The sequence below is a fragment of the Sardina pilchardus genome, chromosome 22, assembly GCF_963854185.1.
Source record: "Sardina pilchardus chromosome 22, fSarPil1.1, whole genome shotgun sequence".
Taxonomy (NCBI): domain Eukaryota; kingdom Metazoa; phylum Chordata; class Actinopteri; order Clupeiformes; family Clupeidae; genus Sardina; species Sardina pilchardus.
Window position 1 is genome coordinate 21,819,648 of NC_085015.1, and position 23,279 is coordinate 21,842,926.

Sequence of the window (23,279 nt, forward strand, 5' to 3'; positions counted from 1 at the left end):
AAATATTAATTTGCCATTTCAGTTATAGGCCTAATCAACATGGTTTTTGGTAGGCTATCCATCGCACTCTCACGCACATTAAGGATTAAAACAAATTGTATCAATCAGGATTATCATACACTTCAGTGTGAATAGGCCAGTTGATACACTGATTAACACTTAATATAACAATGATCCTTTAAACACAATAATGCTTTTACAAGGTTTTCACCGGGGCGCAGTGGGCTATTGTGACACCAATTTAATTGGTAAGGTTTTAATGAATAGCCTAACAACTGCGCATTAATTTGTGGATTGATCCACTCACTTTCATCTGCAATTAGACTATGTCCTTATTGTCATTTAGGGGTAGCCTACTTGCAGGGGTCGAATAACCATGTGTGCATAAGAAAATATCTGAGAATTTCAATACGTTATGAAAAAGAATATAAAATGTCCTTAAAGGACTGATAAAAACAATTCCTTGAGTAGGCTAAATGTTACATTTCAATTGGTGGCTGGCGACCTCTGGTGGTAGACAAAGAGCTTGAACACAATATTGAGTTTTTCTGAGATGGGCTTCTTGGGTTAAACCAGACTCTAGTTAGCCTAGTAGGCCTACTAAATTAATTTGAATTTAATTTAAAAAAGAGTCGGATCCTCGACTTCACTTGTCATTATTTTTTAGCCTAAGGTAGCCTTTTACTACAGCATAAGATTGGTTTAGTAAAATATAATGCAACAGAGTACACACATATACATGATATTATATGTACAAACATAAAACGATGCACAGGGGCCTGTACTACGAAGGGAGCTCAACCTACCCACATGTAACCCAGGGTTACTTTGCTAAACCGGGGTTGACAAAACCTGGTTATCTTCATTGGTGTTAATCGGTACTACGACGCTGAGTAAGAAGTTGATTTGTTGAACTGGGGTTAACCTCATCGGAGTTGGTGCGCGTTCACATAAAATGGGCGGGTTGCAGCGCAAATCATCACTTTTAATGATGACGCGATCACGTTATTTTACGGATAAGCAATGCGCAATGATTATAAAAAGTGCGAGGAATTAAAACCCACTTTACTATACATTAAATAGCCTCCATCTGCAGCAAACAAAGCAAGACAAGGCTGTTGGCAACGTAGGCTATTGCAGATCGGATATATGAAAGTAAAGTTTTATTTCATGTTCCTTAAATAGCCTATGTGTTACGCAGGATTAATAGCTTGCGGAATGTCTGAAATGTGTTGAAATAAATACATTTTGAGTTCATAAGAGTCCTACAGATGCAACACAATTCATGCCATGTATATGATTAAATATTAATAGGATAATTGAATGTTTAGCCCCATTGACTGATTTAGTGTATGCCTATCCTGTGAACATTTTAGATGGAACGGCAGTGCCGCTGGCAGCAGGTGAAAATGAAACTCAAAAACGTTCAGAAGGTTTATAGGCCTAGTTATAGCTTGCATTAATATGTCTTAATTATGAAAATATTATATTGCCAATGCTTATAGCCTCCACTTTGCCTCGATCAGCTGACAAATGCAACGAATTCCCTCGGCTGAGAATGTATAGGCTATCTTTCATAGAGAATATTATATGGAGAAAGATTCTGGCGGTCTTTAAAAAGAGAGGCGCTTACAATTTGCGCTCCAATAATGTATCTTCCAAGTAGCCTACGTCGACATTGTGGGGTGTGGTTAACCGCAAACCTCGGGTTAACCAAGATCATAACCTGCTCGGAGCAGGTTTGAGATGCAGCGTAAATTGCCATGGCAGCATACCTCGGTTAAAACCTATCCACCTTTCGTAGTACGGATTAACCGGGAAGTTACGCCACACGTGATCAACTTACTCTCGAAGTTACCCAGCTAAGCCAGTAACCCCGCTTCGTAGTACAGGCCCCAGGTCGGTGTTGAATTCTAGTGCAATGTTGTCATTCGTGCTGTAAAATAATATAAACCACATTTCCCAGAATTCATCACTGAATGCCATCGAACGCACACACGAGGAGTTGCGTTGTGTCTGTGCAGGATCCACGTCCCTTCTAAGGTTGATGGAGCAGTGAGCTACCGGTGCTTGTGCATCTGACTAAAACAAGACAACAAACCACCGAGCTTCATTTTGGAAACGCAATACGAACAGTTTGATCATTTTCTGGTGGTGGCAAGCCTTGTCGATAACTGCTTACAGGCGTAAACACAAGGTAAATTTAGCTAGCAAGCTAGCTAGCTGGCCAGCTTACAGTGCTTTAGTGAAGCAACAATATATAGCTGGCTAAAATAAACCCGCGATGGACCCTCAAGATACAGCCCCTGATTCCTGGGAACAGGAGGATGATGTCGAGGCCCCAGCGTTGGATGTATCCTCTGCATTCATTGGGCTCAATGTAAATGCAGCCGAGTTTGTTCCAAGCTTTTTGCTGGGAGGGCCTTCGGTAATTCCAGTGTCTGACGGTAAGTTCATGTGGCGAAGGAAAAACACATACTCGACAGTTTTCAAAATAGCATTTAACGTTACATTGTGGCGCAGTTGATTGCCAGAATGAGCTGCCCCAATACACTGCTTAATTATACAAATACGTACACAATGACAGATAGTGTGTTATCTCCACTAGCTAGTGGTAGGTTTGGTCTGAAGTTACCGTTCGCTGGCTAACAGTTAGCTGTTGCTAGCTAAATGTCAACCAGGCAGCCAACTCTCAGCAGATGACAGAAAATAGTGCGTCTACAGCTCAGGCTGTTGTGACAAACAAGAATGCATTTAATTTAACGTTGGAAGATTCAGATGTCATCAGAAAACGAACAGCAATGGTTTGTTGAGTGGGTTTAGTAGCTAAGTTTGTGAATTAACATCAACTGACAACTTCTTGACTTCAGTGTTGCATAATTTGTCATTCATTAAGAATTTGGTGATAACGTTAGATACGTTACTTGGTCAGCCAGCGTTTGTAAAGCACGCTTTCTATCAATTAATTCCGTCAGTCAGTCTGTCATTACTGCACCTGCAACTAGAATGTCGTCAAACGTGCGCATACTGTACGTTTGCATACATTCCTTGGGTGTCACATAATGCCTCGGTTGACGTAATGGTGTGCCACCTTGTGATTAAAATAAGAACTTACCTTTCACCAAGAAATCATGTTGCCATCCAAAATTATCATCTATTTTCAGTGTTTTTTTAATTGATTGTATTTATTATTGATAACATTGTAATTATTTCTCTCAAAAGGTTTATATACTCAGCAGTACTAGATTATTAACATTGGGCCAATTTAACATTTTTATTATTATTGCACCCCTTTGATTCTCCAAGTAACAACGCCTCTAATTTCTTTGTGAGACTAAGACAAGACGATCCTTATCCTTGCTCCAAAATCTCCAAAATCCCCAAAATGATTTTCTGTTTTTTTTCCCTCCCTCATTCTTCCCATAGGAGCAGACATAGATGCTAACAAGGAAGTTTCAGGAGTTGTTGGTAAGGCTGCTTTTCAACATGACACGATTTTAAGGTGTTCATCTATACCATAATTGTACCAACTTCTCTGTTTGTATCACAATAACATCATTAAAACAACCCCATAATTTGTGTGTGCCCTTGTCTTGAGCAAACAGCATGGCTCTTTCTCTCACTCAACCTAACCGTGTCCAGCACGTGGGTAGGTGTGCTGGTGTTCCCCTTCCGTTGGTCAGGCAGCCATATACAGGCCAACCAGAGCAGTTTAAAACTGGCCTGAGTGGATGGCCCCATCTACTCACGTTACAACAAGCCTTATTTAACTCTACACTCTGCGTTGCCACTACAGCTTGGCAGAAAGACAAGACCCAAGCACTTGTTAAAAGGAGATCACCACAGCAATGCTGATAATGTGCTGTGATCCACCTGCTTGGATTCTAGAGTACACAGAGGAAGTTGTTCGGACTCCTAGCCTTGTAAATGCTGAATGAAATAAATGCAAAGTCACGGTTTCTTTACATTTGCTTGTACTCTGTGTGCCATTGGTGACAGTGTCATTAGACCACTTAAGGTCAGTTTCAGCTTGTGTGGAAAATCTAGTAAAATCTAGAGTACAGTGACCATCCACATTGTTTACTGTAGCTGTTGGTGAATAGCAAGTGTGCTGAAGAAAAGGGGGTTTGTGATTGGTCAGTGGAGTGCATAATTCCTCAGACGACTCAATGCCCTGCTTATTTTCTGCTTTGGAGGGAGCACTCAATCATAGGGTCATGCTGCTGTTTTCATACATTGTGTCAAAATAGATCCCTGACTAGGGCCATTGGGAACTCAATGTTTAGTCTGGTACAGTGCTGTACTTGTAGTGCTGGTTTCCTTATATGATGATACTTCTGAAAGCCTTGACAACACACCATTTAGCTGGTGTATTACAATTCTAAATTCTGCAGTTCTGAATGAATAATCAGTGCTCGATGCACACTAAGTTTGAAACTGACTTAGTCAAAATCATGAAGTCAAGGGCAGATGCAGGTGTGTCTTAAGTAAGTGCAGTGTATGTGTCATAGTATTTTGACCTGTTAGTTATAGAACATTTTAATTGTAACCTGAGAAGAAATTAATAAATTAATGTAATGGTTAAATTCATATTTTCCCCCATTAATTTCCCCTGTGCTTCTATGAGCAGCAGCAGTGGAGAATGGCGAGACAGAAGCGGGCGTTGAGGAGACCTGGGAGGAGAAGGTGAAGCCGGACGAGGAGGAGCCAGGAGGCGGGCCCCTGGCGGAGAGCGGGGGCCTCGACCTGGATGAGGGCCAGGAGGAGCTGGAGGAGGAAGAGGAGCTGCCCTTGCCCAAGCCGCCCCCCGCAAAGCCCGATGCCCCCAAGAAAGAGCACGTCAATGTGGTGTTCATTGGGCACGTAGGTTAGTCTGCCTCCAATCAATACGGCGTTTTTATTTGTTTTCTGGCTGAGGTAGAGTTTGAGTGAAGAGTGCTGACCAGCAGTCTCTAGCATATAATCAAAGCTGTGATGTGAACCTGCTGCGTCATCAAGCTATATTCCCTGCTTTTTGTATACCTGTATTGATGTTTTGGTCATTGAATGTGTCTGTTATTTCTTCTCCCCTGAATAGATGCTGGAAAATCAACAATCGGAGGACAAATCATGTGAGTTATGAATTGTGGTCATTCAGAGCATCTTCTATGACAAAATCTGTAAAACTGTAGTCAGTGGTGACTGTAGTGGTCAAGTCAGTTGTTGGGACAAGTGACAAGTCAGTTGTCTCTGGAAGTTGTTCTCTGCTGCATTTAAGGTGAAGTAGGTCATTCAGACCACCTCCCCCCAGTTGGCCATCAAAACCACCCCTGACCCTCAAATTCCCACTCTAGGTATCTGACAGGAATGGTGGAGAAGAGAACCTTGGAGAAGTACGAGAAAGAGGCCAAAGAGAAGAACAGAGAGACTTGGTAAGTAGCATTTGCACTGAAAATAGCTGACCTTGTTGCTCTTCCATTTTCACTCATCACAGGATTTAAATGCAGCTAGTGACAATTGAGAACATCCACTTAGGTATACTGGTGTGTGTGCCTTGTATCATGTTCATAGTTTCCTGTTTATATACCTATATAATGCCTCTCTTTATAAAAACCTAAATCACAAAACTAGCTGTTGCCAGAATAGTTTAACCATGCCTCATGAAGTACGTAAACTTTTGCACTCTAATTTTATAGTGTTGCAACATACCTCCTTGCTTATTGCAGTATATTGAATCATAACTTCAGTATTATAATGCATAACATACCACCAGAATCCAGCCAGAATCCAGCCAGTGTACAGCCCTTGTACTGCATTTTTAACAAACATCTACACGAGCGGAATAACCAACTGCACTCTACATCTGGTGGTGTTCTTTGACTGAATCCATCCAGTGATCTCTCCCACGTTCTCTCAGGTACCTCTCCTGGGCCCTGGACACCAACCAGGAGGAGAGGGACAAGGGCAAGACGGTGGAAGTGGGCCGCGCGTACTTCGAGACGGAGCAAAAGCACTTCACCATCCTGGACGCGCCCGGCCACAAGAGCTTCGTGCCCAACATGATCGGCGGAGCGTCGCAAGCCGACCTGGCGGTGTTGGTGAGCGTCCTGCGGTCACTCTGCCGCTCTGCGGAGGCGCTCGGTGCGTGTCACAGTAAGATGTCGAGGGGCGCCTCCAGCCGCGGGGCTTTTTGATGGCTCCTGTCAGCTGGCTGGTTTTACCCTGACAAATGACCGCTCGGCGTCGCTGAATGTTTACAGCTTGTTTAGTGTGCCGAGTTATGGGTTGTGGCAGGAGAGCTACATGCACTGTGCCTGTGGCAACAGGTGTGCCTGGTTTTCATTTTCCTGCCCTCTACTAAAGCCAGTTACATTTCTGCCCCTTATTTTATTGCCTCTATTATGGAGGCACTATAAATGGCTCTTCACAGAATCATTACCTGCTGCTATCAGTGCTTTTATAAGTTATCAGCCTAGTTAATGAAGGCAGTACAGATGCAATCAGTCTGGAGTTCCTAAAATGTAGGACCTAAATCGTTCCAGGTAATGAGGCCATCTGGTGGTTGAACATCATTTATTTGGTATATTCACATCGAAATAACGCGCTGTGAAATATATTAAGTAGCACTGCTGTTTCAAAACAGACAGTTTGGCTGGACAAAAAGTGCTTGTTGTGTATATGTGTAGGGTCTTGCTCTATCGTTTACCACAGAGTAATGCCGGCTCAGCTGCTGACGACTGTTGTTTCGTTCCTCCGATAGGTGATCTCGGGCCGGAAAGGCGAGTTTGAGACGGGCTTCGAGAAGGGAGGTCAGACGCGGGAGCACGCCATGCTGGCCAAGACAGCCGGAGTCAAACACCTGATCGTCCTCATCAACAAAATGGACGACCCCACAGTCAACTGGAGTCTCGAGAGGTGAGTAACAACGCGAGCAGAATCTCTCAACTTGGCTCAAAAAGTGGCTGTACAGGCCGGACGGACCTGATCCTTGAATAGGCCGTTTTAGCAATTCAAATAAGCCACTTAGGAAACGGCATACAGTTTCAGCCCATATCTGCCCTGCTTCCTTGTAGGTATGAGGAATGCAAAGAGAAACTAGTGCCATTTCTGAAGAAGGTGGGCTTCAACCCCAAAAAGGACATTCACTTCATGCCCTGCTCCGGCCTCACTGGAGCCAACCTCAAGGAGCCCTGTGAACTCTGTCCCTGGTACACGTAAGTATCCTCTCCTGTTTAGTCCTGTCAAGTGTGCGTGCGCGCGCGTGTGTGTGTGTGTGTGTAGAGAAAGCGAAACTGTGTTTGAATAAGTAGTTTTTCGAAGCAATTGTGTAAAACTTTTTTTTTTTTTTTTCAATGATTTACAGGGGATTACCGTTCATTCCTCATCTGGACAGTTTGCCAAACTTCAACAGATCATTAGATGGGCCTGTTAGATTACCCATCGTAGACAAGTACAAGGTAAGCTGATCCTCGCCTGGCAGTCCCACACATCATTGTGATGTTAACCTTGAGTAACCTGGTCATTTTACTTTTCAGTGTAGCTGCGCAACTGTGTTTTCTTAATGGGCCTCAGGGTCAATCAGTGCAGTTTGAAGTAGTGGAGTGCCTGCCAAGGCAAACTTTGTTCATTTAGATATGAATGTTTCATCATGTTTTGTCACTCTGTTTATGCACGCTGAATAGAAGTGTTGGTGGATGCGTTTGAGTGACTCTCGGGTCCAAATGAGATGCAAGTTCTCACTGTTGCCTTCTCTCAATCTCCTTTCTTCCTCTCGCTTCTGTTCACCCTCCCACTCTTGTCTGCCGTGTTGTGTAACAGAGACGTTTCGTTATGAAACCAAGAAGCTCAGACTGGGCCCTGCATGCGGGGTGAATAACGAGATTGAGGCCAAGTTAATTGGACGCTGTTTATGTTGTCTGTGACGATTAGTCGCAGACGGTTAGTATGTCAAAAGGAAAGGGAAAAGGGAGAAAAGATCCGCGATCTGAAGTCGGCCTCGCCGAAGCCGGGCTGTGAGTCACACGAGCTCCGAGGCGGAATATCGACCCACAAACCTTATTCAAATCATCATTCATAATATCACGCGTCTCGCTCGTCTTTTACTAACCACACTTGTTGGCTGTCTGACGTGATGGTCATCACAATTATTGCATCAGCCCCGTCGTTGGGCGAGGAACAGTAAGAGGATTATGATATTCGGCTGCGCTCATTTGTTAGCAGGTGGCATCGCTCTGAGCATGACGCACAGCCCTTTGAAGTTCCCAACATCTTACCACATGTGATGTGGGGGCAGGCAGGGCACATTCACAAAGAAATAATCTTAGTCAGCTCTTTGGCTCCGCCATCGGATTTAAATGATTAATTCAATGTTTGGTCAGAATTAATGGATAATGCTGCAGATTAAGAGAAAGGGTTGTGTGAAGTATAATAGCTGGCATGTCGAAGCAAAGCACATTGTAAAGAAAATTGAAGGTTGTGAATGGATGACAATGTTCTCGAAATGTCTAGTTGCATGTTGCAATATGACCGCATGGCTTATTGTTTGTTCACCTGGGGACTTTCCCCTTTTAAGGTAAAAAAGGTCACATGTCTTTCAATGCCCTCATTTCCTGCATGACCCCTGACCTGCTGTATGACACAAGGGAACAGTTACATGGGAGATAGACATCTTGCTGTCTCTTGATATCTCCCGTCAACCACAGCGCTGGTGTGTTTGACGGCCTTTGTGTGTAATGTAAGCCTGCGGTTCTGCCTCTCCTCCTCGTGTGTAGGACATGGGAACCGTGATCCTGGGGAAACTGGAGTCCGGCTCCATTAGCAAAGCACAGCAACTTGTCATGATGCCAAACAGGGTAAGGTGATGCTTGCAATTACTGTTCATTTCTATTGTTCAACAGACTCTTTCAACCATGTCATGTAGTCATTGTTATTTGTTTAAAGCACCGAACATTGGATTTCCACTAGTGAAATCACTTTGACATTTGACATGACATTTGTCTTAAAAGGTGAAAAAGAAACTTCACCATTACCAGTAAACCCAGTCACTGCCGGTCCTGTGCCTGTTTAAGTGTGTGCTGTGTCACTGAAGTGTGTGTTGAGTACCACTTGGTCTCTGGTTGAGGTAACGATACTGAGAGCATTGTCCTATCTTGGCAGCACACCGTAGAGGTCCTGAGTCTGCTCTCGGACGACATCGAGACGGACGACGCGATGCCCGGCGAGAACCTCAAGCTGCGTCTCAAAGGCATAGAGGAGGAGGAGATCCTGCCCGGCTTCATCCTATGCAACGCTGAGAACCTCTGCCACACAGGGAGGACCTTCGATGCCCAGGTAGTAGGATGGTGGAAGGCCACAGCTGAAACATTGGTCTGTTCACCCTAGTCCTATTAAACAGGTTCTTAAGGCGTGATGATAAATATACATTTTCTGTTCAGTTTAAGTTCTCCGGTCCAATCTCTATGTTCTACTGGTTCTCATTTGTGATGGAGGTTATTATTGTTTGTGGGAGATGCACAAACATAATAGGAATAGGTTGATATATTCATGTTTTTTTTTTTCAGATTGTCATCATTGAACACAAATCCATCATATGCCCAGGTTACAATGCAGTTCTTCACATCCACACTTGCATCGAAGAGGTGCAGATCTCCGTAAGTGTCTTTGGATCAGCAGTCTTTGGATCACACCAGTTTGTTGGGTCTTGTGCCCATGTCGACCTAACGTATGTGTTTGCTCCATCACCCTCCAGGCCTTAATCTGTCTGGTAGACAAGAAGAGTGGAGAGAAGAGCAAGACGCGACCCCGCTTTGTCAAGCAGGATCAGGTGTGCATCGCCCGGCTGAAGGCAGTGGGCACCATCTGCCTAGAAACGTTCAAAGACTTCCCCCAGATGGGGCGCTTCACACTGAGAGATGAAGGTAAGGTAGTGCCCCCGTCTGGTCAAAGTTTGCATGGTTATGTTTGTAGTCCCCTGCAACTGCTACTGACGGTTAGAAATGAAGAGGTGTCTGCCTGTCATGATGGAAAGGTTGCAGCCTTTAGATATTACACATTGTCACCGAGGTAGGCTGCCCTGGTTGTAGGGATGTTTTTAAAAAGACCTAAAAAAGTCTTAAGTCATAGTTGGAGGATCCTTCACATAATGTCATAATATTTTATGTTGTGTGTTTGCTTTCATGAGTATTACGCCAAAACCTCTCATAAAGCAGCAATGTTTTGTGCGATATCAGTTGAAGTATACAAAATCTAATTAAACATGTCTTCTCTTATAGGCAAGACTATTGCCATTGGCAAGGTGTTGAAGCTGGTGCCTGAGAAGGACTAAAGTGGAGTTGCTGGACTGTCCCCTTGTGTACACTGGGATAGAGGAGGATGGTATCCTAGCCTACAGTCCTCTGTAGCCATCCTCTGCTCCACACTATCTACCCGCCAAGGAGCAATTTTAACACAACAAATATCATGTTTGACAAAAAGAACTGATTGACGTTTTTAAGAAGAACAGTAATAAGGAAGAATACAGTGTGTCAGCTTTCTCATATTGAGAGCTCAGCTATGCCACTCATGTAGCCCCAACTACCCTGGGTCAACCGATCACAACTCTAACATTTTAAAAGTAGGTGAAACTCTCTCTCCGTGTCTTTTGGAAAGGCAGAAAGAGATCTTGAAGAATTTTAATTCAGAGTAGTCAGCCAACAGTAACAATTTATCAGAAGTACTCAATGCACTTGAAAAAAAAAAAAAAAATCATGCTGATATGAATGACAAGTGTGTCCGTTCAGCTCCTTACCCTGAAATGAATTGGGCCTGGAGGCACTTCCACTGTTATGGCCTGTGTTGACCTGAAGCTGCAGTGCAAAATAAAGTATGGAATTGTGAAAGAACTCAAATTTCACATTGGCATGTTTGTTTGAGTTATTGACTCAAATGTTTAGACACTTTCCTTGGAGCAGCACTATTAAGCGGCCAGGATAACAGGATTGGACACATTTCGTTCGTATATAAACTAACTGCAATTAATTTAACATAGTAAGTTAAATGAATTGCAGTAGCAGCTAAGAACTGTGGTGTAAACAAAAAGTTGACTGGATGTATGTGACGACATTTGACGTGGACAAAATTGATCTACGCATGCGTGTTGGAAGTCACACGTGAAGGAGGCAGCATGGCGGAGCAACAGGGAAAGTTACAACTGGACCAAGCCCAGGTATTCAATTTCTTAAAATACTGTAGAAAGTGAAGACAACACACTAGAATTTGTATGGTATATTGTTCATATAAGTGTGGGTAAGATCTCGTTATTTTATGGTGCTCGGCAATGCTTAGAGACTGAGATTAACGTATTGGAACGTAAGGCTATGCCACGAGGTGCAAGCTCAGATTTTCAAACGTTGAGTTAACAACGTTAATGTGCGGTCCCTTGTTTATTTGCTATTAGCCCAATGTAATGTGTTGCTCCTCCATAAATATTGTTTTGTGATGTTGCTGGTTAGCTATTTCGAAGATATTAAATCGTAGCATTAGCCACTTAGCTTGAATAGCTAAGTTCTCTAATGGCAATGGTTGCTAGCGTTACCCACCGTGTGCCATTGGGTTGTAACATTAATTTACATGGCTGTCTTTTTAATTTAAGGTGAAGTCAGCTGTGTTGGCGCTTCAGGCCTTCCTCAAAAGCAAATCGGCTTCAGAAAGCTTACTTCTGAACGAGAGTCAGCATATTTCTCTTATGTTTACACTATGGAAGATCCCAAGGAAAGAACAGACCATTCGCATGTGAGTACAAGGCCTTACTGTCAAACTTATTTTTGCAAACACTGTCTTTGCCTAAAGATAAAGTGGTTTAGGAGACTTGTCATCCTGGATATTTATGTCACTACCTCAACATTTTAGAGCAGTTTATGTCTAAAGTGTGATTGCACCGCAGCAAACCCTGCTCTTGTCCATCAGTGCTGGGCATGGGTAAAGATGGTGCCAGATTGACTCGAAGTTAATCCAGACGAGTTTCTTCCTCCCATACAACTTTGACACAAAGAGATAATAAGACGCTCGTGCATTGATTGGTGTCTTGTAGAAGATAGAAGATGATCAGATAGAAGTCTTGGTCAATTATTAAAATGTTGTGGTCATATTAGTAATGGACATTGTTGAAATATCCCAATTAGAACTGTCAACTTAAGTGTATCTGTGTTCTTATATTATGTCCTTTAGTCCCTTACCACATGGCATCCGCACAGAGAACGGTGAGGTGTGCCTCTTCACAAGAGATGAACCCAACATGACCTCAGACCAGACGGAGAGGTTTTACAAGAAGCTGCTCACAGAGCGGGGAGTCAAGAATGTCACAGAGGTACAGATAGCCATATGTAACCCTTGAGATGATTTTGGAGATGCTCTCGGTGTGTATGGATTGAATGGATGAGTTTTTGTAATGTAACACCGGAGAACAGCCATCTGGATTCATATGATGTGATTGATGAGACAGGCGTTTAGGTGCGTTTAGGCAGGCAACAGACAGGCAACAGGGCATATCCAACCCCACAGTGCCAGTGTGAGGTACTGGCCTACATGTTGCTATAGGAATTCAAAAAGTATCCAGACAAGCATCTCACTCCCATTTGAACTTGTCTCTATAATTTTGATACATTCCTGTTCCCAGAGCCCAGAAGGGAAGAGTTTAATTCAATTGACCAAAGGAGCTCAAATAACAACCTTTTCCAAAGCCTAAATCACATGCTGCATCTTTCAGACAGTGTGCTTTGTTGGTGTTTCTTTCTTTTGTTAATGTTTCTTTTTTCATTCTAGGTGATGCCTTTTAAGGTGTTAAAGACAGAATACAAAGCCTTTGAAGCCAAAAGAAGGCTGCTTGGCAACTATGACCTCTTTCTGTCTGATGCGCGCGTTCGCCGTCTCCTGCCCTCTCAAATTGGGAAACATTTCTATGAATCGAAGAAGTACGTTTATCTAACATGATTTATTAATGTTATGCCATGTCATTAATTATCCGTAAAATAATTTTTTTGAGGTGAGTAGACAAAGTGAACTCCCTAATTTTGTTCTTTTTTCCCTTTGTTCTCACTTCTACAGAGCTCCGTTGTCAGTGGACCTGCAGGCTAAGAACCTGGGCCAGATCATGGACCGTCTCATCCAGGGCACCACAATGACCGTTGGCAAGAAAGGCCCGTGCTGGTAGGTCCCCCCTGCACACTTACAGATCAGATTAAGCTTAAAGGGATAGTTCGGGTTTTAAGACACGAAGTTATATGGGTTCCCTGTCAGCATCGTTGTGCATCAGCACTGACTTACCCCCCGACAGCGTCCTGTGAGCCGAGATCCAGCCGGTTTTTGATCGTTTTTGATGCTGAAGAAAGTAGTCCGGCAAGTTTCTGGGGTCACGAAAGTAAAGTGTTTTTCTTCTCAAAACCATATGCGTTCAACAGAGTGATATATTTGTACCACAAAAACGTTGTCCAGCTGTCAGTAGCGCGCAGTGATAGGAATCGCGAAAAATAAGTAAGTGATAACGAGGTTTGAATTTTTCCTGGACAACGTTTTTGTGGTGCAAATATATCACTCTTTTGAACGCATATGGTTTTGAGAAGAAAAACACTTTACTTTCGTGACCCCAGAAACTTGCCGGACTACTTTCTTCAGCATCAAAAACCGGCTGGATCTCGGCTCACAGGACACTGTTGCGGTGTAAGTCAGTGCTGATGCACAACGTTGCTGACAGGGAACCCATATAACTTTGTGTCTTAAAACCCGAACTATCCCTTTAACCTTTTGTAAAACAAAAGAATGTGTTGCAGTAATGTAATATCAGCTGATCATGTAATGTAACAGTGTCTGGTGACATTCTCTGTGTTCCTTTAAAGCGTAGCTGTTTTGAATCAGTTGTTTACGTGGGTAGTTGTATGTGTAAAGTGTGATTGCACCGCAGCAAACCCTGCTCTTGTCCATCAGTGCTGGGCATGGGTAAAGATGGTGCCAGATTGACTCGAAGTTAATCCAGACGAGTTTCTTCCTCCCATTGGAGCTTGTCCCTACAACTTTGACACACAGAGATAATAAGACGCCCGTGAAATCTTTTTGTCCTCTTTGTCTGCCTGTCTACATCTGATTGTGTGTTTGTGTTGTAGTTCTAAACTGTTGTGTTGTGTCTTGTAGTATGTCCCGCGTAGCCAACTCAGGCATGACGACTGAGGAGATTGTGGAGAATGTCGTTGCTGCAGTTGACACCATCACCTCCAAACTGGACATGGTGAGCTTGAACCTGCAAACATCTGCCCGTGTCTCTGCCAAGCCCGCGAGTCGGAGCGAATATATGCAAAAGCAGTGTTGACAGTAAGGCACACCTTGCTGTCAGGTGTTAGCTGTGGTGATAATCACCCATGTATCCCAGCATAAATTAGCCTAGAGAAAAGTTTTCCTTAATGCTGATCTTAGAAATTGTCAAGAGGAAATGTTCATTTTGTCTCCATGGAATATTAGTATTATATATTTAGGGTAATTGTAAGCGCGGTAATCAGAGCCATTTGGTTCGAACGTCACCAGAGGTTCTGTCTCTCCTGTCAGCCGTTCTGGTGCACTACACTTTTCAGAGAAAATACTACAATGTCAGGATCGGAATATGTCATAGTACCTAACCAGATAAATATATATTATATATATAGAGTAGTTTATTGATTGATTCTTTTCTTTCTTTCAAAAAACACTTGGCTAGTGAGCCCATTTAAGTCTACGAACGTCTTTCTGGATATTGCAGTTATTTACCTTAAAGGAGAATTCCGGTGTGATATTGACTTTAAATGTGTTGAAACATGATACCGAGTGTGAGCGATTGTCTCAGAGCTGATTTCGACCTGTCAGCTGTTCTCCGAAACCCGGCGGGAGCTTAGAAATAGTCAACCAGGTTTTTAACGTTTGTGCCTCGGGCATCGAACTGCCGTGCCAATAAATCACTGTTTTACACCATTAATGAGGCTCAAAGTAGCTCCACACTTTATTGGTAGACTTCTGAGGGCCCTGACATTTAAAACGAGACATCGAGAACTTTAAAAAAGCACTGGTTGTTTACTTACATGACTGTTTATTCAGGCAGTCACTTTCGAAAGTTTACCGGTCGCAGCCATCTTGAATTTAGTCACGTGACTGATTCATGACTAGTGCACGCATAGACATAGCGATTACGTGAACCAGTCACGAATCAGTCACGTGACTAGATTCAAGATGGCTGCTACCGCTAAACTTTCGAAAGTGACTGCCTGAATAAACAGTCATGTAAGTAAACAACCAGTGCTTTTTCAAAGTTCTCGATGTCTCGTTTTAAATGTCAGGGCCCTCAGAAGTCTACCAATAAAGTGTGGAGCTACTTTGAGCCTCATTAATGGTGTAAAACAGTGATTTATTTGCACGGCAGTTCGATGCCCGAGGCACAAACGTTAAAAACCTGGTTGACTATTTCTAAGCTCCCGCCGGGTTTCGGAGAACAGCTGACAGGTCGAAATCAGCTCTGAGACAATCGCTCACACTCGGTATCATGTTTCAACACATTTAAAGTCAATATCACACCGGAATTCTCCTTTAATGTCTCACTAAATACTCCTCTTTTCTTGATCTGGACTGTAACAGATAAAGGTCTTTTGCCTATGGTGTGCATATCCACTGTTATGTTAGTGTGTCTAAGTGCATAGTGATGGGCACTGCACTAATCACTATCGCTGCTAGCACTATAGCACTTATTAACAGCTGTCCCATTGCAGGTGGAGAAAGACAAAATGATCAAAATCATCCACCTGAAGAGCCAGACCTCCGTAGCGCTACCCATCTACACCTCAGACCTGACTCACCTTGCCCTGGTGGAGGAGGTGCGGAAGAAGGCCTTTGATGAAAAGGTGAGTCATCGGTCATCGTTATGGTCACCGGCTTGGACCGAATAGTACGCCATCAGCTGTGAAGTTATGTCACGACGATGATTCGTATAGACAAGGCTGGAGAAGTAGTGTGATCATTTCTCTTGAACTTCACAATGCGTTTCCAAAATAGATCCTCACACGTTTTTCCACTGCTCTTGAGTTCTGCTGGCAGTTTCTTCTGTCTTCTCTCTGCATAAATTGTATGCTTCCCATCACTGTGCTTGGTGTTAACTACCTCATTTATCTAGAGGATCAAACACATGGTGTGTCTGGCAGCGTGATGAGAATTTATTTCGCATTGTTATGTAAAAGTCTGTGAAAAAAGGGCTGTAGAATTAAAGTTTACCAGCTGTTGTTTTCAGAGAACGTCTGTTGTTTGTTCACCCTTTTCAGAAGAAGTCCAAGAAGAGAAAAGCCCCAGCAGAGAATACGGATACGAAAGACGGCGAAGATGGAAACCCGGAAAAGGTATGTCCATCAGATGACAAGTGTCCAGGCACATATTATTAACATATTAAGTGAGTCCCATCATCAGTAAAGATTAGAGTATGACGTATATGTGTATGACGGCATTGCAGCAAACCCGTTCTCCTCTTGTCAGTGTGGAGCACGGGTATAGATGATGCCAGAGTGACTCAAAGTTAATCCAGACGGGCTTCTTCCTTCTATTAGAACCTGTCTCTACAACTTTGACACAAAGATGAAATGTTGGGCGCCCTCTGGTGTCCACTATAGGACATTTGATCTGTAAAGTCTTGCTATTTATGGGCAGTGCTTGCCAGATGCCGATCACAGAGCAATGATGCTCTTCAACCATGGAGTAAAACTTTGGTATCTAACTTTTTCAGGAAGAGGACGAAGATGATGAAGACATCCCACAGTTGGTTCCTATTCAGACAAAGGGCAAAAAAGCCAAGCTGGAGGTGTGTTTCTGAGCCTTTTCTTAAGCAACACTAGAAGAAGTTGAACCAAATACTTTCACAGTACACTGCATAAATGTTTAACTGACCATTCATTTCCTTTGTCAGGGGTCAACCAAAAAAGGCCAGAAGAAGGTGACCAAGCCATTGGCAGGCAGAGGGGGGAAACAAAACAAAACTGGACCTGGTAAAATGGCCAAGAAAACAATGAAAGGCCCTGCACAGAAACAGAAACGAAAATAGCCCAAATCCTCTTAAAAACAACCATATTTGTTTGTCCTCTTGTTGTCATTGAATAAAGACTTGTAACCAGCTGCCAGCCTTTGTTACTATTTATGTGACATGATGGCAATCAATGACCTCTTTGTAAAGAAGCATGCCATCAAAATGCTTTAGGACATTACACAATTTCCCATCCACATGACATGGTGCGTACTGTATGGCCATATTATTGCAATAGATGTCAGGACTAAACCTTAAACAGCAGATGACTGCTGGATGGACTAAATGGAGACCCACGTGAAATGCAGCTGAATCCATCTTTTTGTAATGTTTGTTACGTTTATTTGCTCTGTAAATAATAAAAGACAATATAGCCTTCTCTTTTGATCGTACCTTTTGTTCAACTCCATTTAATATCTCCTTGGTGCAGCCTATGACATGTCCATTTACTCATACATGGTTGGATGGGTTGATGTTTGCATTTGCCCTGAGTAAACCTCTTGTGGAATAATGGGATCTGATGACAGGACAGCCTTTTGTGAACGTAGACAGATGCTTGGCATAGAGACCAGGTGCTGTATACTAGATGCAGCTGCCGTGTGGTCATGACTAGACTGCTTTCAGTCCAATGTGAGCTCACTTGGTGGGGTCTTGCTCAGCGTCCAGCAATAAATTAGTTTTGAAGTAAAAGTAGCCTATATGCAGAACAATTGGAAGGTATACGGTACAGTTCCTGGAAGGGTAATCTTAACCTGAAAAAGCTTTAGGTTTCTTATATTCACTTTAGAAGTCAAGCCTCACAAATGTACCACTAGCTATATGATTATTTGGGTTTTCTTCTTTATTTATTTATTTTTTTAAATGTTTTTTGACCCATCATGTGAAAAGATGTAGCACTCGTTTGTTTGGCGTGTTGGATTGGAGGTGCCCAAGACAACTGATGCGGAAAGGGCCTGTTTGTCCAAGCCAAACCTCCCTCTGTCTGCAGGGTTTGCTCCAGTGTCACACCACTACAGACACACACTACCAGAGCACAGAGAGAACACTTGAGAGAACTGCACAAGGTGAGATATGTTTTGCCAATGATATGTATGTTTTCTGTGATGAAGTGTAGTTCTACATGCGTTTTAAACTGTTTCTTTTCTTATTAGTATGCTACAACCAGAGCTTCCTCAGTCAGACCATGGCCAGGATGTGGAGAAATCTGGGCGCTGTGCGCTATGCCCGGACAGGGATGCTGTTCAGGATGAGCCGTGTCTCTGGAGCTACTACCACAAGCCCATAATAGTGATTATAATTGGGGGGATGATGCTGGGCGCTGGAGCTGTGACATCCCTCCTGAGCTCCTTTGAGGTAACCGAAGAGGCTCCTGCTATTGGGCCCGTATGCTACTCCATTGGATTCATGTTTTTGGTGCTTGGGGTGATTTGGTTGCCAATCATCAAGGACAAACTAAAGCGCAAAGGACGGAAGACGCGTAGAGGGTCTATGGAGATGTGATGATCAATCTAGGCCTATTGTTTTATTTGTTGGACCACTATACTATTTTTCCACTTCTTGTAGCCTACTTGAACCAATATTACGATTAGAGTGTTTTATTTAGGTGTGGTGATAAAACTTGCTGCTTGCTTGACCAATAAAGAAATGTTCAGAAGGGAATTAATAACTAGAGGCAATGTATCATAAGGCTTACGTTTTCATGTATTTTTTTGGGTAGTTAATTATTATATATTTTTACATATGCTATGATAAACACATATTTTTACAACTATGGATGAGTCTGTAAAGATAACTTGACTGTCAGTCGCTGTCCAAAGTTAATGGTTTGCTGCGTACCTTGTACTAGATATCTTGATTCTGACTTATAGCCAGTGCTCTCCTCAGTTCAAAAGACTCACGTTCTCTGCGCTGCCAGCGCCACTGCTCACTTTTCAACACACCTGTGGAGTCGCATGCTGCCTACCTGTTGCCAAAATGGAGAAAAACTATGATGGTATCGGTCGGTGTAAATGCGCGTTTTGGTTCGCCGTCGCCCATGACATAATCGGATTTTTAATACTTCTGAGTGGAGTGTTTTGGGACGTTTTCTTCCACGACTTTCTTTTATATGCCGGTGCCGTTATAATCTTTCTTAGTCTCATCTGGTGGGTGTTCTGGTACTCAGGTAACATCGAGGTGCCACCAGAAGAGCTACAAGACGACGTTTTTCTTTACAAGAAAACCAAAGGAATATCTGGCGTTGTGCGTAAAGTATCCAGTAGACTCACCAACGGCATAAGAAACTCGCTCAGGAGGACTGGGAGGGGGAGTCCGAGACCAGGTAACGGGACAGAGGACACACCACAAGTCCCTGGCGGTATTGACATAAAGCCCTGTGGAAACGCACAATCGGAACAACCTAAATTCAACAGAGAACCTTTGTCGGTATAATTCGAAGGTAATTTGGTGCACATTGTCAATAATGCATGGTCGAATAGACAGGCCTAATCAAAATGTATGAATGCATGGTTTAATTAAACAACAAAACAATCTTTCTGATGAAAGATAAAGCTTATCTCCAGGTCAATGATCAACCAGTGTTTAAATCCCTAGGTACCTCTCGTATTGGCTTTGCTGCATTTATCTTTTAGATAAACTGTAGACTTTGGTCTGCTCTGTCCAACTTGACTTTGGTATGAGGTGATGAAAATATGACTAAGAATGGAAAATGCCTCAAAGCTTGAATTGCACAGAAGGTTCAAATGGATGGGTTCAACACAGATTTGACATTTTACAGTGCTGTCACCTCTGTCCCAAATCTCACAAGCATTTTTCCCTTGATTCTTTGTTTCAGAGAATGTAGATGAACAGTAGACGTATCACTGCCAATGAAGAATTTCTTCAAATGATGGACCGAATGTTCGAACACTTTTTTATTTTTGTTATTTACTATTTAACAAACAAAGATTGTCAATAATTTATTACAATTGTATATGGACAAACAAGTTACAAAATAAAATTGTAAATAAAACTGTGATTTATATTTTTCCATGCCATGCTTGTCTAGGGATTTCTGTGAGACCATACTGTACAGTGGCTTGTTTTGGGACAGTCATGTGCATACAAAAGGGTTCAGGTTGCAGATGATTGTTGATTATAGAGGCATCAGCTGTGGACAGACTTCTTCCTTGGATTCCATCTTCCTTGAATTCCATCTTTATTAATTTCCTGGTTCCAAACATGCAAATAATAAAAACTCAACATAACAAAGCTGACAAGAAAAAGCTGACTGAAAAAAATGACGGAAATTATGGTCTGCAATGACATTTTTATTCATGCCTTACAAATTACAAACTGATGGCCTGCATTTTAAGACTTTTATGATAGCTATAATCTACAACAAATATGCGCTCTGTTTGCCAAGATGCACTTTTTGTATAACAGCTAGTTGTGTTCCACAAAAAAGAAGATTTTGTTTAAATATGTTAATTTAATCTCTTTCAGTCTTACAAACCAAAAACAAAAGGTTTCTCTGCACAGCAAAGGGACTTCCCCTATAAAATATTTACATACAGTGGTACTTAAAGCTGCGTCTGAATTCTGCCATGTGCAGCCTCGTCTCAGGGGGAAGATGCTGTTCTACCTCGGCCTAATAGTTTACAGTCCTTTGTCTCTGGCAGTCACACAGTGTCCTCTGAATCACTACTACGATGGCCTCAGTGAGGATTGTGAGCCTTGCGAATTACGATGCAATTCCCCACCAGCAACTTGCACAGCATCCTGTACTGAGAGTAAGTACAATTCTGATTTCTCTACATCAAAAACAAGACATCAAGTCACAGTTAGAATGGACAACAATTTAGCATTTGCACTGACTTTGAAGAGTAAGCAGTTGGCTACTTCCACCAGATGCCTGTGTTCGTGGTCGTTCATCTGAGGAATTTTTTTACCATTTCATAAAATGTATCGAAATTGTGACACTTTCCTGACCTTGTCTGTCATATCTGTATCAAGTGCATAGAGTTACATAGAGTGGCTTACATTTCACTACCTGTTACACTGTAACTGTGTATGTGATGAATAAATCTACTCTGAATCTGAATCTGAATCTGAGTAGTAGTACACATGTATAGCACGACAGACAGTCACAGATGTAGCAATAACCTGACAGTTGTTGGTAGGAAATATGCCTTATTATTAAGAAAAAAAAAAAAAGTTCATGTCATAGCCATCCTAACACCAGTAGACTTTGATTTGGGAAAGCTTCTTGAAAGAGTTTAGTCTTTTGAGTGAAGCTTGAATGGGGGCATTCGTTAAAGACTCCAATCTTTCAAGAATCTTCCCAAATCTTGTCAACGTCTTCTGATGTAGCCTAGGCTATGGATTTATGACGTGTCTCATTTACTCAAGACAGAGCTGCCATTACATTTCATGACATTTCTGAAGCTCATCCAACCTTGTGCATACTCATTTTAATTGTACATAGCAAAATATATTTTTTTTCTGATGATGTAATAAAATGTCTTTTCATGGTCATCTTGAAAATAGATGCATGGCCAGGTACTTCAGAGTCACAGGGCATCAACCTAAGAGTGCTTTGGGTGGTTATCTTAGTGTTCCTGGGAGTCTTGACCCTGGCCATGACCCTGATCCTGTATCTGAGAAGAAAGACTGGCAAAACTCACTCCAAACCCAAAGGTAACTGAATCGCATGTTGCTGGCGAATGCCAAATCCTTAAAGCTGACCAGATTTCTGGGACAAAATCCGTAGAAATGTTCAGTTCAGAAATGTCAATACCAAAACATGTATGTTTTTTTTTTATAATTATTTTTTATCTTTGTGAAGTTAAATCAGGTGTCAGTTAAATCAGTGATAAACAAAGAGTTTTCTTCTCACAAAGTAGCGGAGATCAAGGTCATTCGTAAGTTTGAAAATCAGCTGTAACAAACAGGTATCAGCCAAGCCAGACTATTCACCCAAATGAAGCCCTCCTTACACCATATGATTCTCACGAGATCTGAGGAAGAATTTTAAAAGACCTTTGAGTAAAGCTTGAGTGGGGTACATTAGTTAAAAGACAAAAGTCTTTCAAGAATCTTTTCCATATCTCATCAAAAGTTCTCAGAAAATATATGGTTTGGAAGGTTAAATTTGAATATAGCTTTTTATTATTATTATTATTATTTTATTCTAATTTCGGATCTTTCAGCCACAATGAAAACCGAGGACATTTCCGGGGACAGCTTCATCAGCCAGGGACAGGTCACTGAAACTGGGGGCTGTCCTCGGAAACTGGGGACATCTGGTCACTCTATATTAAACTTAAATGTTGGGTTGAACTGAGGATAAGTTATATAGGCTACTTTTATCAGTTGTGGTTAGGAGCACACAGATAATCAAAGCTTCTTTTTTGGTAAGCACCTAAATAGTGTCGTCTCATTTTCTAAACAATGGCCATGCATCTCTTAACAAATTAATGTGGCAAATGCAAATAAAGGCCTCATCCACCCAAAGTGCATAAGTTGACAAGCTATAATGTGAGTGAGGATGAGATGTTTTGATGTAAAAACAAGAGTTAAATTTGTGCGTCACACACAAATCAGCGCATGTGTTAAGGTGATTGAAAACAATTTGCTAGGCCTATATCTGACATTAAGAATAATAGCCTACTAGGCTAAATGTGACACTCCAATCACAGCTGCTTCATCTGTGCCCCACAGTGCCCTGCCAGGAGGAAGTGGGACCAACAGAACTACCAGAGGTCTTCCAGACCCTAGCTGGGACTGGCCAAGCTATCCAAGAACAGCAGAGTGAAGTCACTCCTAACTCCAGTCTGCCCCTGCCCTCCACCGAAGAAGGCAGAACTATGTTAGTGACGACGAAGACGGGGCAGAGCTATGGAAGCAGGATGCAAAGCACTGACAGCGGGACTCTCTACCAGTGGAGGTCTGGATTTGTGCCCTGATTGAAGACCAAGCAATCTCATCAATGAGGGGATTGTGATCATGAAAGGCACTATGAATATATGCAATGTCAATGACCAATAATTTCCCTGTGCTCCAAATGACTTTCATACACCCACCTTATTCTTTTTAAAATTGTATTTCAAGTAGTCTAAACTAGCCTAGGCTACTCTACATGGTTGTAATGAAGGAAGACAATGAAAAAATAGCCTACATAAGTTATGAAGCAGTACACAGAATGTTGGCACAATTCTTTTTCATCTGAAGTAGGCATATTTCATTGTATCGAAAACAGTAAGAAAATCGG

The 23,279-nt window shown here is 42.3% G+C and overlaps 4 protein-coding genes and 2 non-coding genes across 7 annotated transcripts; all 6 read left to right on the forward strand.

Moving 5' to 3' along the window:
* Positions 1 to 1,921: 1,921 nt before the first annotated feature.
* gspt1 (G1 to S phase transition 1) lies at positions 1,922 to 10,859 on the forward strand. Its single transcript, XM_062527109.1, has 14 exons — positions 1,922 to 2,447; positions 3,427 to 3,468; positions 4,631 to 4,867; positions 5,078 to 5,111; positions 5,334 to 5,411; positions 5,897 to 6,077; positions 6,740 to 6,894; positions 7,053 to 7,193; positions 7,343 to 7,436; positions 8,751 to 8,831; positions 9,136 to 9,309; positions 9,540 to 9,629; positions 9,728 to 9,896; positions 10,251 to 10,859. Exons 1-14 carry the CDS (start codon positions 2,285 to 2,287, stop codon positions 10,301 to 10,303), a joined length of 1,692 nt encoding a protein of 563 aa, XP_062383093.1. The 5' UTR covers positions 1,922 to 2,284; the 3' UTR covers positions 10,304 to 10,859.
* A 173-nt stretch (positions 10,860 to 11,032) lies between these two features.
* On the forward strand, positions 11,033 to 17,407 carry rsl1d1 (ribosomal L1 domain containing 1). The gene is made up of 10 exons (XM_062527111.1): positions 11,033 to 11,182; positions 11,609 to 11,748; positions 12,184 to 12,322; positions 12,778 to 12,926; positions 13,060 to 13,161; positions 14,140 to 14,233; positions 15,735 to 15,866; positions 16,281 to 16,355; positions 16,736 to 16,810; positions 16,916 to 17,407. Exons 1-10 carry the CDS (start codon positions 11,141 to 11,143, stop codon positions 17,048 to 17,050), a joined length of 1,083 nt encoding a protein of 360 aa, XP_062383095.1. The 5' UTR covers positions 11,033 to 11,140; the 3' UTR covers positions 17,051 to 17,407.
* Positions 13,904 to 14,034, forward strand: LOC134070736 (small nucleolar RNA SNORA55). The gene has a single exon (XR_009936973.1). It is a non-coding gene; the product is annotated as a small nucleolar RNA SNORA55 (small nucleolar RNA).
* Positions 16,457 to 16,587, forward strand: LOC134070734 (small nucleolar RNA SNORA55). The gene has a single exon (XR_009936972.1). It is a non-coding gene; the product is annotated as a small nucleolar RNA SNORA55 (small nucleolar RNA).
* Positions 17,408 to 18,914: 1,507 nt separating the features above from the next.
* Positions 18,915 to 20,039, forward strand: LOC134069791 (transmembrane protein 238-like). Of its 2 annotated transcripts, none has more exons than XM_062525874.1 (2): positions 18,915 to 19,466; positions 19,863 to 20,039. In XM_062525874.1, the coding sequence occupies exon 1, from the start codon at positions 19,004 to 19,006 to the stop codon at positions 19,457 to 19,459; it is 456 nt and encodes a 151-aa protein (XP_062381858.1). In that variant the 5' UTR covers positions 18,915 to 19,003; the 3' UTR covers positions 19,460 to 19,466; positions 19,863 to 20,039. The 2 variants fall into 2 exon arrangements, with proteins under 2 accessions (XP_062381858.1, XP_062381859.1); XM_062525875.1 differs by having other exon boundaries at positions 18,915 to 19,349.
* Positions 20,040 to 20,161: 122 nt separating this feature from the next.
* On the forward strand, positions 20,162 to 22,981 carry LOC134069793 (tumor necrosis factor receptor superfamily member 17). The gene is made up of 3 exons (XM_062525876.1): positions 20,162 to 20,799; positions 21,557 to 21,706; positions 22,730 to 22,981. The coding sequence occupies exons 1-3, from the start codon at positions 20,640 to 20,642 to the stop codon at positions 22,972 to 22,974; spliced, it is 555 nt and encodes a 184-aa protein (XP_062381860.1). The 5' UTR covers positions 20,162 to 20,639; the 3' UTR covers positions 22,975 to 22,981.
* The last annotated feature ends 298 nt before the right edge of the window (positions 22,982 to 23,279 follow it).

Excerpts from the sequence above, each read along its gene's own strand:
- gspt1 (XM_062527109.1), top strand. The coding sequence starts at position 2,285 with ATGGACCCTCAAGATACAGCCCCTGATTCCTGGGAACAGGAGGATGAT. Across the intron at positions 7,194-7,342 it reads GAACTCTGTCCCTGGTACAC|GGGATTACCGTTCATTCCTC; the intron begins GTAAGTATCCTC and ends AATGATTTACAG. Across the intron at positions 7,437-8,750 it reads CCATCGTAGACAAGTACAAG|GACATGGGAACCGTGATCCT; the intron begins GTAAGCTGATCC and ends CCTCGTGTGTAG.
- rsl1d1 (XM_062527111.1), top strand. The coding sequence starts at position 11,141 with ATGGCGGAGCAACAGGGAAAGTTACAACTGGACCAAGCCCAG. Across the intron at positions 11,749-12,183 it reads AAAGAACAGACCATTCGCAT|TCCCTTACCACATGGCATCC; the intron begins GTGAGTACAAGG and ends TATGTCCTTTAG. Across the intron at positions 15,867-16,280 it reads AGAAGGCCTTTGATGAAAAG|AAGAAGTCCAAGAAGAGAAA; the intron begins GTGAGTCATCGG and ends CACCCTTTTCAG.
- LOC134069791 (XM_062525874.1), top strand. The coding sequence starts at position 19,004 with ATGGAGAAAAACTATGATGGTATCGGTCGGTGTAAATGCGCGTTTTGG.
- LOC134069793 (XM_062525876.1), top strand. The coding sequence starts at position 20,640 with ATGCTGTTCTACCTCGGCCTAATAGTTTACAGTCCTTTGTCTCTGGCA. Across the intron at positions 20,800-21,556 it reads CACAGCATCCTGTACTGAGA|ATGCATGGCCAGGTACTTCA; the intron begins GTAAGTACAATT and ends TCTTGAAAATAG. Across the intron at positions 21,707-22,729 it reads AACTCACTCCAAACCCAAAG|TGCCCTGCCAGGAGGAAGTG; the intron begins GTAACTGAATCG and ends TGTGCCCCACAG.